The sequence below is a fragment of the Cynocephalus volans genome, chromosome 17, assembly GCF_027409185.1.
Source record: "Cynocephalus volans isolate mCynVol1 chromosome 17, mCynVol1.pri, whole genome shotgun sequence".
NCBI lineage: Eukaryota > Metazoa > Chordata > Mammalia > Dermoptera > Cynocephalidae > Cynocephalus > Cynocephalus volans.
In genome coordinates this window covers 7,470,091-7,487,555 of record NC_084476.1, presented here as the reverse complement: position 1 = coordinate 7,487,555, position 17,465 = coordinate 7,470,091, and the positions used below count along the sequence as shown (strand labels likewise).

At 54.6% G+C, this 17,465-nt stretch overlaps 1 protein-coding gene across 1 annotated transcript in view; it reads left to right on the top strand.

The window, feature by feature from the left end:
• HMCN2 (hemicentin 2) overlaps window positions 1-16,714 on the top strand; it is a 147,134-nt gene extending 130,420 nt beyond the window's left edge. Inside the window, exons 86-98 of the mRNA XM_063081964.1 lie at window positions 3,806-4,075; window positions 6,530-6,679; window positions 7,997-8,134; window positions 8,218-8,339; window positions 8,757-8,994; window positions 10,177-10,239; window positions 10,365-10,487; window positions 11,266-11,400; window positions 12,482-12,610; window positions 12,821-13,141; window positions 13,861-13,980; window positions 14,863-14,989; window positions 15,955-16,714. Of these exons, the coding sequence (XP_062938034.1) occupies window positions 3,806-4,075; window positions 6,530-6,679; window positions 7,997-8,134; window positions 8,218-8,339; window positions 8,757-8,994; window positions 10,177-10,239; window positions 10,365-10,487; window positions 11,266-11,400; window positions 12,482-12,610; window positions 12,821-13,141; window positions 13,861-13,980; window positions 14,863-14,989; window positions 15,955-16,297 (2,279 nt within the window). The 3' untranslated portion in view covers window positions 16,298-16,714. The remainder of the gene's footprint in view (window positions 1-3,805; window positions 4,076-6,529; window positions 6,680-7,996; window positions 8,135-8,217; window positions 8,340-8,756; window positions 8,995-10,176; window positions 10,240-10,364; window positions 10,488-11,265; window positions 11,401-12,481; window positions 12,611-12,820; window positions 13,142-13,860; window positions 13,981-14,862; window positions 14,990-15,954) is intronic.
• The last annotated feature ends 751 nt before the right edge of the window (window positions 16,715-17,465 follow it).

Genomic DNA, 17,465 nt, shown 5'->3' with positions numbered 1-17,465 from the left:
TTTTGGGGGTCATGTGTTGGGTGTTACATCTAAAAAAATCTTTGCCTAACCTAAGATGACCTTTTCTTCTATAATTTTTATAGTTTTAGTTCTTACATTTAGATCTGTGGTCCATTTTGACTCAATTTTTGTGTAAGATAAGGGTCTAAATCCCTTTTTTTACATATAGATATCCAGCTGTTCCAGTACCATTTATGTAGACCTTTAATTTCTCTCAGCAGTATTTTGTAGTTTTCAGTGTACAAGTCTTACACTTATTTCAGTAAATTGATGACTAAGTATTTTATTATTGTGGATGCTGTTCTGAATGGAAATGTTTTTCTTAGTTTTATTTTTTTATTGCAAATATATGGAAATACAATTGATTTTTATATCTTGATCTTGAATCCTACAACCTTGCTAAATTAGTTTTTAGTTCTAGTAGTTTTTTGGTAGATTCCTTAGGATTTTCTCCATCATCTATGAATAGAGAAAGTTTGACTTCTTCCTTTCCAATCCGTATGCTTTAGAGCTGGCTGGTTAGCTCACCTGGTTAGAGTGTGGTCCTGATGACACCAAGGCCAAGGGTTGGATCCCCATACTGGCCAGCTGCCAAAAGAAAAAAAAAAAGAGAGAGAGAGAGAAGGAGAATTTCCCAATCTGTATGTCTTTAATTTCTCCATATTGCCCCCTTGCATTGGTTAGAAGCTCTGGTACGACGCAGTGGCGAGAGTGGACATCCTTGCTGTGTTCCCAGTTTTAGGCAGAGAACATTCATTATCAGCATTAAGTGTGATGTTGGCTGTGGGACTTCTGTAGATGCCTTTGTGTAGATGTTGGGGAAGTTCCCTTTGGTTTGTTGAGAGTTTTTGTCATGGATGGGGGCAGGTTTCTGGTCCCCGACAAGATGGTGCAGGTGCACTGCTCTCCACTTCTGCTAAGGACAGCAAAAAACCTTGGACTTTATATAGAAGACAAACATTTAAAAGACTCTGAAAGAGAGAAAAGGTGAATCAGCTGCAGATCTTGGGACCTGAGGAACAACCTGGGGGTGAATTCCCTGAGTTTTCTTGTTGCCTCAGATGTCCTGGGCTGGGTGCTGGAGAACCCAGCAACCTGGAAACACGAATGGGTTCAGACAAAAATTTTTTTAAAAGACCCCAACAAAAACCTGTTCTCTCTTGCTAAAGGACTAGGAAAGGGACAGCCTAGCAAGAAAGAAAACGTTTAGATAATAACCACCCTATTCCAGCCAAACACTACAAAAAAAAATGGTGGCTCCAACCCCAGCCCCTCCACAAGTATCAATGGGGGGCTACACATCCACCCTCCCCTGCTACAGTGAGACATCACTGTGCCCCCACGGGGGTGGGGACAGTGTCAGATGAGGCCTAACGAAGAGACAGAACTTCCAGCACGTTCACCCACAGAGGCCAAGGGAGGGGGCTAAGAGTTGTCCTGCCTTCTCCCAGCCGGGTGGCATCAGCAGAGGCCTGGCGTGAAGCCTGAACGCCCACCCTGCCCAGCAATAATGCGGTGCCCCTCCCTGTCCCGGGGTGTCAGTGGAGGCTGACTAGGGAACCTGGACGTCCCCTCTTCCCCTAGCAGTGTCAGAAAAGGTCTGCTGAAATGGAGGACTTGCATGAGAACCAGAGTATTACAATACTCAACATGTCCAATACACAACAGAAACTCTCTCATCATGCCAAGAACGGGGAAAATCTCTATGAGAAAAGACAACCAGGAGATACCGACTGAGACGACACAGACGTTGGCATAACCTGACAAGGGTTTTAAAGGAGCCATCCTAAAAATGCTTCAGTGGGCAATGGGAAAAATAGAAAATCTCAGCACAGTGAGGTTGTGGAGTCCTTCGAGTTCAGGTGATGTTCCAGTCTGTATCCGTGTGACTGTCCCTCAGCCCTCTCAGACCTCCCTGCCCAGGTGCCACTTTCCACACCGGCCAGGGGTGTGTGGAGAACCGAGCCAGCCACGTGTGGCCCCCTCGTTTCCAGGTTCTCCTTGGCTCATTTCTGCCTAGTCCACTGGCCTCCCCAGCCAGGGCCACAACCTTGGGCTAGCAGAGGTGCTATTTTCCCGCTCATTTCTACCAGCGTTGTGACTTTTCCTGACAATACTTCTCAGAATATATTTTCATCTCCTACTGCAAATCAAGTCAGCCTCCTGCATTGGCAAAAGCTGCTGGTTCTCACAGCCAGCCCTGCCCTAATAAACCTGCCCTGATGACCAAGGTGGGGCACAGTCCCCAGTCCCAAGCAGGACAGCCATGGACTTCCACTGTTCTTATCCAAAATTCCAGAGGCTTTTTATGGATAAATCACTCAATTTGTTATTTGCCATTGGTTGATTTCTAGAGCCCTGAAATAGTTGTTTCTGACAATTTTGTCAAGTTTTATACTTGTTTGGGGGGGCAGGCTTGCTGACCTCTTCACTCAGTGTAGCTGGAAGTCTTGCTCATTTTTTGGTTTTTTGTTTCTGATCTTTATTTAAACGGCATCAGATCAAATGTGCTCGTGTGTCAGACTTCTTTCGCACAACATTTTTTGACATTCGTCCATATTGTTTCATGGAATTAGTTGATTCCTTCTCACTGCTGTTTGGTTTTCCACTATGTGGATACACCCCTATTTATTTATTCCACTGTAGGTTAGTTTCCAGTTTGGGGCAATTACAATCAGTGCTGCCGCAACAGTCTTATGTGTGTCTCTTGGTGAATGTGCATATGCATTTGTATTAGGGCACCAGTCCAGAAATGGAATTGCTAGGTCGTGTAGTACACATGTGTTTAGCCTTAGGAGTCACTGGCTGTGGTGGGCTGATAAATGGCTCCCAAAGTCATGGCCACGTCCAATCCCCAGAACCTGTGTTCTCATGAAACAGAGGCAGAGGAGATTAGACATACACACACATGCGTGTGCATGCACACACACACAGGATAGGGCAAAGTGAAGACGGAGGCAGAGGACAGAGTGATGCAGCCTCAAGCCAAGGTCTACTGGCAGCTGCCAGAAGCTAGAAGACGCAAGGAATGGATTCCCCCCTGGAGCCTCCAGAGGAGCCTTGATTTTAGCCCAAACAAACCGATTTTGGATTTCTTGCTTGCACAGCCGTGAGAGCATACTTTTCTGCTGTTAAGTCCCCACGTTTGTGGCAATTTGTTACAGCAGCCACAGGAAGCTCATACACTGGCAAACACACTGGTCCCACCCACAGTGTAGGAGCTTCCCGGTTGTTCCAGATCCTCAGCAGCACTGGGCATGTCCATCTTTTCCATTTTAGCCATTCAGGAGGGTCTGTAGTGGAAAGTGGAATTATCACCCATCTTTCAGAGATAAAACTGAAAGTCAGGAAGTGACTTGGTGAGAGTCACTCACTGCAAGTGACAGAGCACAGGTCTGCCCATTTCACTGCACATCAGGAAGAGGCAGTTTTGGCAAGTGGCACCTCTTCATTGGAAACAACCTAAATGACTCATATTAGAGTCTTGATTTAGCAAATCACAATAGATCTGAGCAATGAAATACTACATAGCCAATAAAAATGAATATTTAATGGCATCAAAAGGTAGTTATGATCTATTGTGGAGTAAAAAAAGTAGGTATGTGCAATATGATTGTATTTTCATAAGGAAACAATGTCTAGAAGGAAACATGCAGCAATTATAACTGGGTGCTAGGATCATATGTGATTCTTACTTTCTCTTTTCTGCCTCTCTGTATTTTCTAATGTGTCTAAATGAATATGTACCTCTTGAATATACAAAAAATAATAAAGTGTTCCTAAAAGTAGCCCCGGGCCTCCACAGGTGCCCCGGTGTTCCAGGTGGAGCCCCAGGACATGACAGTGAGATCTGGGGACGATGTGACCCTGCGGTGCCAGGCCACTGGAGAGCCAGCGCCCACCGTGGAGTGGCTGAGGGCGGGCCGACCCTTGCAGGCCAGTGGGCGGCTCCAGACCCAGCTGGACGGGAGCCTGTGGCTGCAGCGCGTGGAGGCTGAGGACACAGGCACCTATGAGTGCGTCGCTCACAACCTCCTGGGCTCCACCACAGCACGGGCGTTCCTAACCGTGAGAGGTACGAGGTGTCCCTGCCCAGACCTTCATGGGCAGAGGCAGGATCCTGCACAATGGGGATTTATGTATTGCTTGTGGGGATCCACTGCTCTGCCAGGTCCCCAACCCTTTTCTTTGCTTAGTCACAAACTCAGAGCGAACCAATTGGGAGGGCCTTATGGGTCATCTTATCTGCCCTGCCCCTTTACAGTTGGGTAACTGAGCCCCAGAGGTGCTAAGTGTTCGCCGTTCATCTTGGGTGGGGAACCTTGGCTGTTCCAGCTTAGCTGGCACAGATATGTGTCTTCTATTCGGACACTCCACAGCCCTGTGAAGTAGGCAGCAAAAAACAAGAGCATCTGTGGAGCTGCTGGGGGCTGCTGTGACATCTGTGAAGTGGTGTTTGGTCCAAGCTTCACGCGCTGCCTGGCCGTGGTGGCTGGTCAGAAATGACACTGCTTACTGGGGTTCCTAACCCCCACCATCTCAGGATTCCTCAGTCAGCTTCTTTCTCCCTTGGGTCAGACCAAACTTTAAAATCAAGGAATTATGCTGGCGATATTTGCTGTTCCTCGGCTTGCAGAAGCACCGCCCGGGTCCACCGCCCGGGTCTCCGCCCTCATGTTCCCACGGTGTTCTCTCTGAGCTCACGTCTAGCTCTAAACTTCCCCTTTTCATGAGGACACCAGGCACACCGGATTAGGGTCGACCCTAACGAACTCATCTCAACTTGGTTTCCTCTGTAAAGACCCCATCTTCAAATAAGGTGACATTCTGAAGTCCTGGGGGTTAGGACTTCAACATGCAAATTTGGGAGGAGGACACAGTTCTCAGCCCATAACAGCCTCCTTATTTTTTTAATGGAAACAAGTGTTTTTCCTTCATATATGCTAATCATAGAACGGCCAAATAATATCAAAATCTGTGAAGAAAAAAGTAATTATCTCTCATCGTGCAATGACCAGAAATAGCTTAGCCGATTATTTGGGGTTTCTTCCTTTTACAATTGAGGTCAGATTCACAGGTCATCTTTATAACCTCCCATTTTTTACTTACTCTTATCTTGGACGACATCCCATGATAATAAACCTAGGTCCACCCACATCTTCTTTATTTGCTTCATAGCATCCCTTGGGAATGCTTTTTAATCTTAATTTTCACTGGCTTTGTTAAATAAGCAGCAAAGTTTATTTTTTTTTCCAGTTTCCCCTCCAAAAGCCACACAGTGGTGGCATCTGTGTGATGGCCTGAATCTTTCTATAGGATAAATTCCTTCCAGGGGCATTGCTAGGTAAAGGGACTTCAGAGCTGTTGAGGCCCTGACTACACTCGTGTCTTCCCTCCTGCCTGCTTCACTTCTCCGTCCCTGTCAGCCTGAAAGGACAAGAGGTGCTGAGTCTCCCCAGGTCTGAGAAAGTTGACAGTGGCCTGCCATGCCTGGGCTCATTTCCTGTCCCTCCCAAAGCTGCCTGGGTCGTGCTCCTGCCTTCTTATCTGCAGCTCCCAACTGCTTCCTCATCCCCTTATTAAAAGGCCAGGGCTAGGTTCATGCCCCTTCTCCCGTCCCTCCCATAAACCCCAGAGCAGCGGATATTGATGACAAAGATCCCAGATGGGCATCAAATCTCATCAAATCTCATCAAACCCCAGCTACTGGCTGCAGGAAATGGCATTGCTTCCTAGAACCCAAAATTAACTAGCCCTCTGATTACCCATTTAGGATCCTGGCAGTTGAGTGCTTTCTGTTATTTTTCGACAGATCATGGGCAATTTGTTGTTAATTTCCTCTGAGAGCTGGTGAATGAGAAGCAGGCCAACTTCTGTCTCTTGCGCCCTGGACAGCCATCTGCCCAGATGAGACAGCTGGCCCCTTAGTCAGAGGAAGTGCCCCCCTGTGCCTGCGCCATCCATCTGATTAGTGCTAAACAGCCTCTGCTCGCAGACTGCCTGGCGAGAATCAACCCACCCCAGCCAGGCCAGCTGCAGGGCAGCTGGAGCCAGGGCCACTGATGGAATGGGGGACGTTCAGGTGATGGCGCTCCATTCCTGGCTTGGTGCCCTGCCCCCCCCCATATACCAGCCCCTGCCATCGTGGGCTCCTGGTGTTTTAGAAACCAAGGGGTCTTCTGTGTGTCTGTGGTCCCACCTGCACATTTCACAGATAAGCCGACTCAGGTGTGGCTTTGGGGGCCTGCTCTGCCCAGGTTTTAAGGAAGGTGGGGGCAGAGCCAGAATTAGAAGCCAGCAGCTCCCACAGCTCAGGGCTTTTCCCAAGAGCCTCCCTCCTCTTTTGGAGCCAGAATCCCCTGCGAGTGGAGTCTGTCAGCCATGAGTTGGGTGTCCCTGGGCAAGTCATTTCACCTCTCTGAGCCTCAGTTTACTCCTTGTGAAATGGGAATGAGAGAGCAGTACTTGCTGTACTGTGGGCACAGGGATGGGGAGTGAACGTCACTATTGTTCCTTTCCTTCCTCACAGGAGAGCCCCGGGGGAGCCAGGGCAGCCTGATGGGGGTAATCAATGGCCAGGAATTTGGCGTGGCCACTCTCAACACCAGCGTGCAACAGGAGGTGCATTCTGGGGTCACCAGCATCCGGAGCAGCATCAGCCATGTCCCAGCAAACGTGGGTAAGTGGGGACCAGAGAGTCATCTGCATCTGAGCCCATTCCCCCCAACTCCCAGGAACTCTCCGACACGTGCTAGACCCAGAAGGAGACAAAATCCGTGCCTCGAGGGCTCGATAAGTGGACGGTATCTGAGTACCTCTAATTGCCAAGCCCAAGCCAGCGTGGACTTAGGTGCACACGACTTCCTCTCCACATGCAACGCTGCCACAAAACAAAATAACTGCATTTAAAATCAGACCAGAAAGAGTGTGGGTGATCAGAGTTATGTGGATGCAGGAGCTCAGATAATGGTTTATGAAGCCACTGATTGCTCTGTGAGGTTCTTATCCCACTTTTAAGGCCAAGGCTGATAGAAAAGCGAAGGATCGCCAGTAATGACGGAGCGATGCGGGCTAGAGGCTGCAGAAAGGGTGAAACGTGGAAAGCTAAATTAGCTAGGAACCCAAGGGGGGTCCACCTGCACGCAGATTTATAACACATTGTGTCCTGAGAAGATGGAATGCTCCAGAGACTTGCAGACCCTGTCATAATGGACCTTGCTGTTTAGCTCTTCCCAGGAGACCCATGGCCCCATGGGGGTCCACAGCAGGGAAGGGGCAGTGCTGACTAGGACTTTACTAAAAGAAGCTCCTCTGAAGCCATCCTTGGCCACAGTCCTGTGTGAACAGTGCCAAACAGAGGCTCAGAGAAATTGAGAGAGCTCCGCCCACACACACAGGCCTGTCTGGCTCTTGTTAACACCACAGAGCTGCCACGGTCCCTGATCCTGGGTATGCGGGGAGGGGGCAGTGTTCCCCCTGCCCAGTCCATGGCCCCCCATGACCCCAAGAGGAGGGCCGGGCATCACATGAAGGTCTGAGGATCCCTTTCAAGGCAAATTTTGGCTCTTTTTTCATGTGGGTTTGAAAAATTCTTCCTCTCCCGAGCTCTTTCAAAAGGTATCTGCAAGGTAGGAAATGTGGTTGATTTTCAACTCAGGCTGGCAAATATGCAATGACAGCCTGTGGAGTCCCAGGCTCCAGATCAGGAGCCCTCAATCTGTATTTGTTGAAATTAGTTAAATACCAACAAGTTACATGCATTTATTTCAGTAAATTTATTTTCGTAATTTTCACAACTATTCCATGAAATAGATATTTGCCTTTATCATTTCCCAGGTTCTGGTTAAATAACGGGTGCAGGTAGTCACAAGGCTGAGCCTGGAGGGAAGGAGCTGAGCTCTCCTGGGGGCAGTGGGGAGCCACAGAGGGACCTTGAGCAGGAGAGTGGCTGCCCCAAGGATCCAGCCCTAACCTGTCCTCGTCCCGCCTCACCCAGGGCCTCTGATGCGGGTGCTGGTGGTCACCATTGCCCCCATCTACTGGGCCCTGGCTGGAGAGAATGGGGAAGCCCTGAACGGCCATTCCCTGACGGGTGGCAGATTCCGGCAAGAGTCACACGTGGAGTTTGCTACAGGTGAGTAGGGTGTCCCCCAAGGTGAGCTGGGTAGGGCTGAGGCCTGAGCCCTGTGGTGACTCTGGGCTGGGTGGGGATTGCAGGGGAGCTGCTCAGAATGACCCAGGTGGCTCGAGGCCTGGATGCTGATGGACTCCTGCTCCTCGACATGGTGATCAATGGCATTGTCCCTGAGAGCCTGGCCGATGCAGATCTTCAAGTGCAGGTGGGGGTCAAGCCTTGGGGTGTGCAGACAGGGTGGGAAAGAGAATGGGGTATCCTGCCCCCAACTATCCCTGAGCAGCCAGGTGCACTTTCCTTCCTGACACCCCAGCAGGGACTAGGTCATGACCTAGTTTTGAACTTGGGGTAGAACTAGTGGGTTGTCTCAGGGCTTGACTGGGAGCCCAGTGGGAGGACGCTTTGAGCCCAGACTCTCTGGGACAGAGTATCCTCCCTATTCCATAAACAGGAACACAGAAGGGAAGTGAGCTGCCCAAGGCTACCCAGCGGGTTGGCAAAGGAGCTGAGAGGCTCACCCAGGTCTTCTTCGGCAGCATCACCCAGCCCCCTGAGTAGGGGACTGAGGGTCCCAGGCTGCTTTGCAGCTGAAATCCCAGGCATTCTCTTCCTCCTCCTCCAGGACTTCCAGGAGCAGTATGTGCAGACGGGCCCTGGCCAGCTGTTCGTGGGCTCCATGCAGCGCTTCCTGCAAGGCAACCAGCCCGCGTTCCTGCGCTGCAACCACAGCATCCAGTACGACGCGGCCCGGGGCCCCCAGCCCCAGCTGGTGCAGCACCTGCGGGCCTCGGGCATCAGCACAGCCTTTGACCCTGAGGCCGAGGCCCTGCGCTTCCAGCTCACCACAGCCCTGCAAGCTGGTGAGGCCCTTCGTCCTTGGCCTCCACCACCCACTGCCCCAGCCAAAAACTGCCAGGGGCCCAAACGCTTCTGGCTGAATGCCACCCCCACCCCACATCCACTGACCACAGGCCAGGGACTGAGGGACTGAGACATCTCACCTCCTGGTCTGCCCACCTCCAACCTGCCCCTGCTCCCATCCCTCCACTCATACTCCCAACAGGGACACAGCTCTCAGGCCACTCCTGTGCAAACCTCCAGAGCCTTTCCCCCAGCCCCAAGGTGAAGGGCCCACCCCCACTTCCCAGGTTGATGTTCAAGAGCTGAGCCACATCCCACCCTCTACTCCCAAGGGTGCTTGCACCAGAGGCTCCACCCAGGAGCCTGTTGAAACCCCCGGAGACCCACATGAACATGCCTTATGTTCTCAACCAATAGATGCTAAAGAGACATATGTTATCATTATTTGAGGTCCCAAAATGTCTTTAACATTGAACAAGAGACAGTGGTAAGAGCACAGCTTTGAGATCAAGCAGATCCAGGTTCAAATCCCAATGGCACCACTTTCCAGCTGTAGGACTTTGGGGACAATGCCCTGGCCCTCTTGGCACCTTGATGTTCCCACCTGCACAATGGGCTGCAGGGTCAGCAGTAGAGCTTCTGTCTCTGAAACCCTAGCCTGGTCACTATCCTGGCCTGGCACCTAGTGACCACTTTATCAGAGTGGCTGTCCTTATGATCATTTAGACCATTTGGTCTCCTTCCCGTCTCCAAACCCAGTTAGCCCCACATGCTTTTGTTCCTGCTGCCTGTCAGCTGCTGTCATGCACCCATCTGCATGCCCTCTGTGCATAGCTGCTGGGTTCTTGTGAGTTTTGCACGCGGGGACCTCCTGCTTTCTACTTTTCATTAACGGTTTCTCCTGTGTGCACCTAACGCATTGCCCAGTCTCACCGGGAGCGCCTCAGGGCACATTGACATGACTGGGTATGTCCCACAATCATCACCTCTGACAAGCCTGGGCAGCCAACAAGCTCGCTGACTTGCTGGCATCAGGCTGGCTCAGGACAGGGGCTGACATCCCGCTGGAGGTCACTGCCTGGCCAAGTCGACATGAGGGAACTATGAGCCCAGGCTATGGCCAGGCAGCCTTGGGCACGGGAGACCTCATGTCCTTAGGTCCTGTCGTCTTTGCCTTGCAGAAGAGAATGAAGTCGGCTGCCCCGAGGGTTTTGAGCTGGACACCCAGGGAGCATTCTGTGTGGGTGAGCGCCCTCCCCCAACCCTGGCCTGCGACTTGGGAGGCCTCTCAGCCTAGGGCGATGATCTGTGCCAGCCACTGGCCAGAGGGGCCTGTGAGCACAGACCAGCAGGTCTCTTCCTGCCCCAGACAGGGACGAGTGCTCGGGTGGCCCCAGCCCCTGCTCCCACTCTTGCCACAACATGCCCGGCCGCTTTGCCTGCTTCTGCCCAGCTGGCTTTACCCTGGCCTGGGATAACAGGAACTGCAGAGGTGAGTGGCCCCTAGATGGAGAGGCACTCCCGGACCAGGCCCAGGCATACAGCAGGGTCCCTGGGGCCAGGACCCTGGCCAGGTGCACACACCTCCAAGGATGGCCCATCCCTGAGGGCACTGGATGCCAGCCTGGGGGTTCCAGTGCCTTGTCCCCACCAGGTCCCTTCCTGCTACAAGGGCTGCAGAAGGTGGCTCAGGTATCAGGGGGCAATGGGGGGTCCCCGCAGATGGGGCAGTCACCATGGTGTGATCACCATGTACTCATGGCCTTCATCCCCGCTGAGCCTGGACCCAGCCTTGGGAGCTTTCCCAACACGCAGCATCTTTTCCAGTCATGTGGGTTTGGCCAGAGAGCTGACGCCCATTTGCCACTTGCTCTACTTGTCCCCCCAGCAAAGTTGCTGGATGACAAGCCTGACCCTGGGAGACTGTCCTGATGCTGACCCCTATCTGCACCCCTTTGCTCCCACCAGTGGGGCCCAGCACTGCCAAGCCTCCGCTGGGCTCTGAGCTGTGTGCCCAAGGGGACGTTGTCTGCAGCCTTGTATCGGAAGCGTCAGGCCGAGGCCCTCGGGTCCCTTGGGGTGGGCTCTGCTTTTGGGGGGGGTGGGGTCAGGATGATGGAAAGAGCTGGCAGGTGGGGTGGGGACCTTCAAGCCAGAGGCTCCTGAGCCTGGTGATGAAGCCTGTGTGGGTAGGCTGGGCCAGGCAGGGTGGCAAGGAGGTCCTGGGAGGACATGTGTTCATGCAGCCGTCTGGCCCGGTCTGCCCCCAGATGTGGATGAGTGTGCATGGGACGCCCATCCTTGCCGAGAGGGACAGCGCTGCGTGAACCTACTCGGGTCCTACCACTGCCTCCCTGACTGCGGGCCTGGCTTCCGGGCGGCTGCTGATGGGACCGGCTGTGAAGGTGATGGAGGCACGGTGTGGGCCCTGTCTGTACTCCTAAGAACTCAGGGGTTGCCAGGATTCAGCTGATGGAGGGCTGTGTGTCCCCGGGATGCTGGGCTTTCAGAGAGACTGGAACTATCTCAGCAGAAAGAGCACAGTGAGGCCAGGGACAAAGCCTGAGCCGGGGCTCCGGAGTAGTGAGTCCAGCCTGTCTCCTGGCACCTTGAGTATCCTCTAACAAGTGTCCTTTCCTGTCTGGGCCTCAGGTTTCTCATCTGTTCAATGAAGGGGGCCCAGGTCAGGGATGGCCAGCATAAGCTACCTCTGCTGCCACTTCCCTAGTCCCCCTCGTGGATCATGGCCCAGCGTAGACAGCCTCTGAATCCTTCTCAACACAGCTCCCCCAGCAGCCGCTAGGGGTCAATGGCAATTTGCCTTTGCATGAAAATCTAGGTGCCGTCCCTGCTGGGGTGACCTCCAGGGTCCTTCTTGCTCTAGCAAGCTACGGTTTCATGACCATGGGCCCACCTGGCTGCTCCAAGAGAGGCCATCCCATGGCGGGGAAGGCGTGGTGGAGCTTGAACTCAGAGCATGCAGCCATCACACCTGGGTGGGCCTCAGGCCTCACAGCGCCCTCTTTACTGACAGGGCTCTTGCACCTGCTGCTGCAGCCTCCTGCCACCCTCCCTTCCTTCTTTCTCACCACTTGTTCTAGCTCTTTCTGTATACCAGGCTCTTAAACCCTTCACTTGCATGATCCAATTTTCTCCTCACCTCAACTGCATGAGGAGGTTCTGTTCTTAGCTCTCTTTACAGATAAGGAAACCGAGGCTCAGAGAGGGAGAGTTACTTGCCCAGGGACTAGAATATGGCAGAGCTCCATTGGAGCCCAGGCCTCTCTGCCTCCAAAGCCTACCGTTTAAGCCCTTTCCTTTCTTTTGGCCCCAGAACCTTGACCTCCAACCTGGTATAATTGGCAGAGGTGGTGCGAAGTTGGAGAAGGGAAGGGGGTGAAGCCCAGTTGTGGAGGGGGATGGTGTGTCCCCTGGGGGAAGGGACCTGGGTAGGCCCTGCCCCTGACCATGACCCCATCTGCCCAGATGTGGACGAATGTCAGGAGCAGTTGGACGAGTGTCACTACAACCAGCTCTGTGAGAACACCCCAGGCGGGCACCGCTGTGGCTGCCCCAGGGGGTACCAGACACAGGGCCCCGGCCTGCCCTGCCTAGGTATGGGGACACCCACCCCCGCCCTGGGGCTCTGGCTCACAGGTGGTGGGTGTTTATGGCAGTGGTGCTGGTGAGTTCAGGAGGGGCGGCTTGGAGGCAGCTGGATTCTGGGGAGGTGTGCACAAGCGGCAAGACTGGAGCCAGATGGAGTGGCCACGGGCTGTGGCGAGCCCCGAGCCACCCGTACACCCTGCGGCTCCGCCCCTGCAGATATCAACGAGTGCCTGCAGCTGCCTGCAGCCTGCGCCCACCAGTGCCGCAACCTCCAGGGCGGCTACCGCTGCCTGTGCCCGCCAGGCCAGACCCTTCTCCATGACGGCAAGACCTGCATCCCTCTGCAACGGAGTGGACAAAATGAGACTACTGTCAGCCACCGAAGTCCCTTTGTGCCCTGGCTGCGACCCCGGGCCCCCATCCCTGGAGGCTCCTACCAAGCCTGGGTCTCCCTCCGGCCACGTCCTGGCACCCTGAGCAGCATGGGCCGGGCCTGGTGCCCCCCTGGCTTCATCAGGCAGAACGGCATCTGCACGGGTAAGGCTAGGCCCCAACCATCCCATGGGGACACACCTGCTGTGTCACCTCGGGCTTCTAGGCTGGGCATGGGGGCACCACCCACCAAGTTCAGAAACCCAGGACTCACAGGCAAGTGGTTGGGTGGTGCGGGCCGATGGGCACTTCCTCGATATAAGGCATCTTAGAGCCCTGGCTGTGCTAATGGGCAAGGGGCTTCCAAGAAGGGGATGGAGTATTTTTCAAACCATTTGACTTCAGAACATTTTGTCAGAGGTAGGGCCTCCTGGACAAATGTCCCCAGGAACCCACTTAGAAGCACTCCTCTTGGCACTCAGAGGTAAAGCAGTCAGGGAGAGAGATTTTCAGGAGCGAAGGAGGAATGTTCCAGGTAGACAAGAGAATGTAAGAGGGACTGGCGAATCCAGGGCATGGGGGTTGGTGACAGCCTTTGGAGTGGAGGCTGGCATCATACTTCAGAACCAGGTGGAGGGGAGGTGGCCTGTGTGAGGGCTGACGCTCCAGCATTCCTGCCTGGGCAGAGGAGTCTGTAGTGGGAAGGTGCCATGCAGGGTTGGGTGGAGTGGGGCAGGGAGGAGTGGGCTGCCTCAGAAAGGGGACTTTCCTGGCCTGCTCCAGAGCCCAGCAGGCAGATGTGTGGCCACCCGGTCATATATGACTTAGTGTGTCTCTCTGTCCCCATCCCCTACCCGCCCTGAACTCCCCCATGCTCGGGCCAGACCTCGACGAGTGCCAGGTAAGGAACCTGTGCCAGCATGCCTGCCGCAACACTGAGGGCAGCTACCAGTGCCTGTGTCCCTCCGGCTACCGCCTCCTCCCCAGCGGGAAGAACTGCCAGGGTGAGCCAGGCCGAGTTGGCTGCCTCCCATGCCCAAGAGGCCAGGGCAGGGCAGCGTGGGAGGGGGCGTGTGGGGATCTCACCCACTTCGTTCTCTCCAGCATTTTCACAACGGTCCCATGAGGTAGGAGCAGGGAGAGGAGGTCAGACGGGTCGCATGACCAGCCCCTGCCCCAGGATCCAGAACAGGTTGGGGCCCAAGATCCAAACAGAAGTTGAGAGATTACATGGCCTGTCTCAGCTCCACTGTGTGTCCCTGGGCCATTCACTCACCTCTCTGAGCCTCAACCTCCTGGTGAAATGCGGCTAACACAGTGCCCCTCTCAAATGGCTGGGATGAGACCTGTAGAGGGTGGGCACAGAGCTGGCACAGCTGCTGCTGGTCGTAGTAGCAATGTCCTTTAGCTCCCAAGTGGGCTACACTTTCCCTGACACAGGTGGGAGCCAGGCGTCATGCAGTGTCCCCTGCCCCATAAGATGGGAATCATGCCCGCCTGGCCTGCCTGCATCCCGCTCTCTATCAGGGGCTCAGCGGGGCTTCCACCGAGGGAGACGAGGATGGGCACTCTGTCCATGGGCAATGGGCACTCTGGGTTGGAGAGTGAAGTTGGCCCTGGAAAGTCCCAGCCCCTGGGGGGATGGGGAGGTGTTAGGGGCTTCCTGGCTGGACTGTCATGGGTCAGTCTGGCTGGGGACAAGGGGAGTGGGGCTGTCCACCTCGCTGGTCCACCAAAGGACTGTTTCTCTCCCTTCCTCTCCCCACTTCACGCGTCCTCTGGCTCCTGCCTTGGGACCCTCTCCTTCACTCCATCTTTGCCTCCCCCCCTCTCTTCCCTACCCCCACTCTCCTCCACGCCCACCCCCATCGACCTGCTCTACCCAGACATCAACGAGTGCGAAGAGGATGGCATTGAGTGTGGGCCCAGCCAAATGTGCTTCAACACCCGCGGCAGCTACCAGTGTGTGGACACGCCCTGTCCCGCCACCTACCGGCAGGGCTCCAGCCCCGGGTAAGGGCTGGGCTGGCTGGGGAGTGGGGCCGGGGGCACACTTTCTGCCAGGAGCTGGGCAGCCTCCACTCTGGCTCCTGTGTGGCTGGAACCCACTCCACCCCCTTCCCAGGAAGGCCTCCCAGGCCAGTGGAAGCAGCCCTGTCAGAACTCGTGGGCTGGGCTGTGTGCCCTGGAGAGCACACGGTGCAGCCACTTGGGGAACAAGCGTGCCTTGAGGCTGTCCTTCCCTGCATGGGTGCCCGTGGGCGTGCATGGAGCACCGGGGACAGGGAGAGGCCAGAGTTGGGACAGAATGGGGGGACAGACCAACACACATAAAACCCTGACACAGGAATGCCACCCGGAGACACATACAAAACCCCAGGACTCAGACACACAAACACAAAGCATCTTTCCTCGGCGCTGCTCCCAGTGGCTACAGACACTCATAAAGAGACACAGGGACATGAGAACTTGGGGTCAGGAGCTGGTGCAGTTGGGAAAGTTTCCTGGGGCCGGTGACTTGCCCCGGACCTTACAAATCGAGAATTCTCGCCTGGGGACCCAAGTGGGTGCCCTGGGCAAGGCTAAGCACGTTTTTTTGAGCCCCAACTTCCACCCCTGCGCTGCAAATCCAGAGCGGCTGACTCAGTCCCGGGGCACCTACAGGTGGACCTGAAGGGTCTTAAGTTTTATCGCTGGGCTGCCCTGGAGCAGGGACTGGGAAAGTCCGCTGGGCGGACCTGTTCCGATGGGAAAGGACATGTCTCCGGCTCCTTCGAGCCTCAGTTTGTGGATCACTAAAATGGGCTAACAGTGGCGCTGTAGAGGCGGCGTCTGGGGCGCGGGGGGAGCGGGGCGGGCGCAGCGCGTGGGCACAACTGCAGGGGCTGGGGGGGGGGAAGTCGGGTTCATGCGGCCGGGCCACGCCCCGAGGGCAACCGGGGTCAGCCGGTCCGTCGGTCCGTCTGTGCTGCCCGCAGGACGTGCTTCCGGCGCTGCTCGCAGGACTGCCGCGGCGGCCCCTCCACGCTGCAGTACCGGCTGCTGCCGCTGCCCCTGGGCGTGCGCGCCCACCACGACGTGGCGCGCCTCGCCGCCTTCTCCGAGGCCGGCGTCCCCGCCAACCGCACGGAGCTCAGCGTGCTCGAGGCCGACCCGCGCAGCCCGTTCGCTCTGCGCCCGCTGCGCGCCGGCCTCGGCGCCGTCTACACCCGCCGCGCGCTCACCCGCGCCGGCCTCTACCGGCTCACCGTGCGCGCCGCGGCGCCGCGCCACCAGAGCGTCTTCGTCCTGCTCATCGCCGTGTCGCCCTTCCCCTACTGAGCGGGGAGGGTCATTGGCTGCAGCTCCGGGGCTGCGAGCGGGACAGGGTGGCGATCGCCCACGCCACCTGCTGCTGCAAGCTGAACGTCATCTCCTCCTGCCCCCGTGTGTCAGCGAGACTTTCGGTAAACACGACCCTGCACGCGGCCTTGACCCCAGGGACACGGAGGGCCTGAGCACACAGGCAGGCGTCAAAGGCTGCCCTTGGGTGACAAGGCCCACAGGCAGGGTCGGGGGTGAAGCCTCCTTGCCTGCCCCAAGCCTCAGGGGGAGCTGGGCAGGGACACGGGGCACCAGGACGGTGGAGAGAGGAAAGGGCAGACCCTGTGGGGGCGGCAGCAGCTGTCCCCTGTCCACACCTGGCACTGTCATCCTGAACCCAGTGTGTGTGTGTGTATAGAATATAAACGATTCTTTTTAACCGACTTGGCTTCTTCGTCCAATTATTTTGCCTTGGAGAGGAGGGGCTTTGGCTAGAGCGAGACCACGACCCTTCTGTTCTGGTCCTTCCTGGAGCACTGGACTAGGAGCCCAGCAGCCCCTGCTCCTAAGAGGGTGGCCTCAGACACCTCTGTGGGCTCAGTTTCCTCATCCTTAAACCATGAATATTGCAATGGGGCCTCCCCTTCCCCCACGGGACTGGGGGGAGAATTAAATGAGAATTAAATCTGATGCACAGACAGCAATAATTGGTAGCAAAAAGATAATTTTTATTTTAATTCTTAATAATGATTCTTTTATTTTCATTGCATATATTTAAGGTGTACAACACGTTTTGATATACATAATGAAGTGGTTACTATAATCAAGAAAATTAACATATCCACCATCTCACATACTCTTTTTGTGGCAAGAACATCCAAAATCTACTGTCTTAGCAAAAAAATCGAAAGCGATATTATTAAAGTCTTCTTGTTCATTAGATCTCTAGATTTACTCATCCTGCATATCTGCAACTTTGTATCCTTTGGCCCATGTCTCCCCATTTCTTCTCCCGCACCCCAACCCCCAGTAACCACCATTTTGTTCTCTATTTCTAAGTATGTGACTTTTTTCTAAGATTCCACATATAAGTGAGATCATGCAGTATATTTCTTTCTGTGTCTGGCTTATAATTAATATTAAATAATAATTCTTAATTATTTTAAATGAATTAATTAAATTCAGT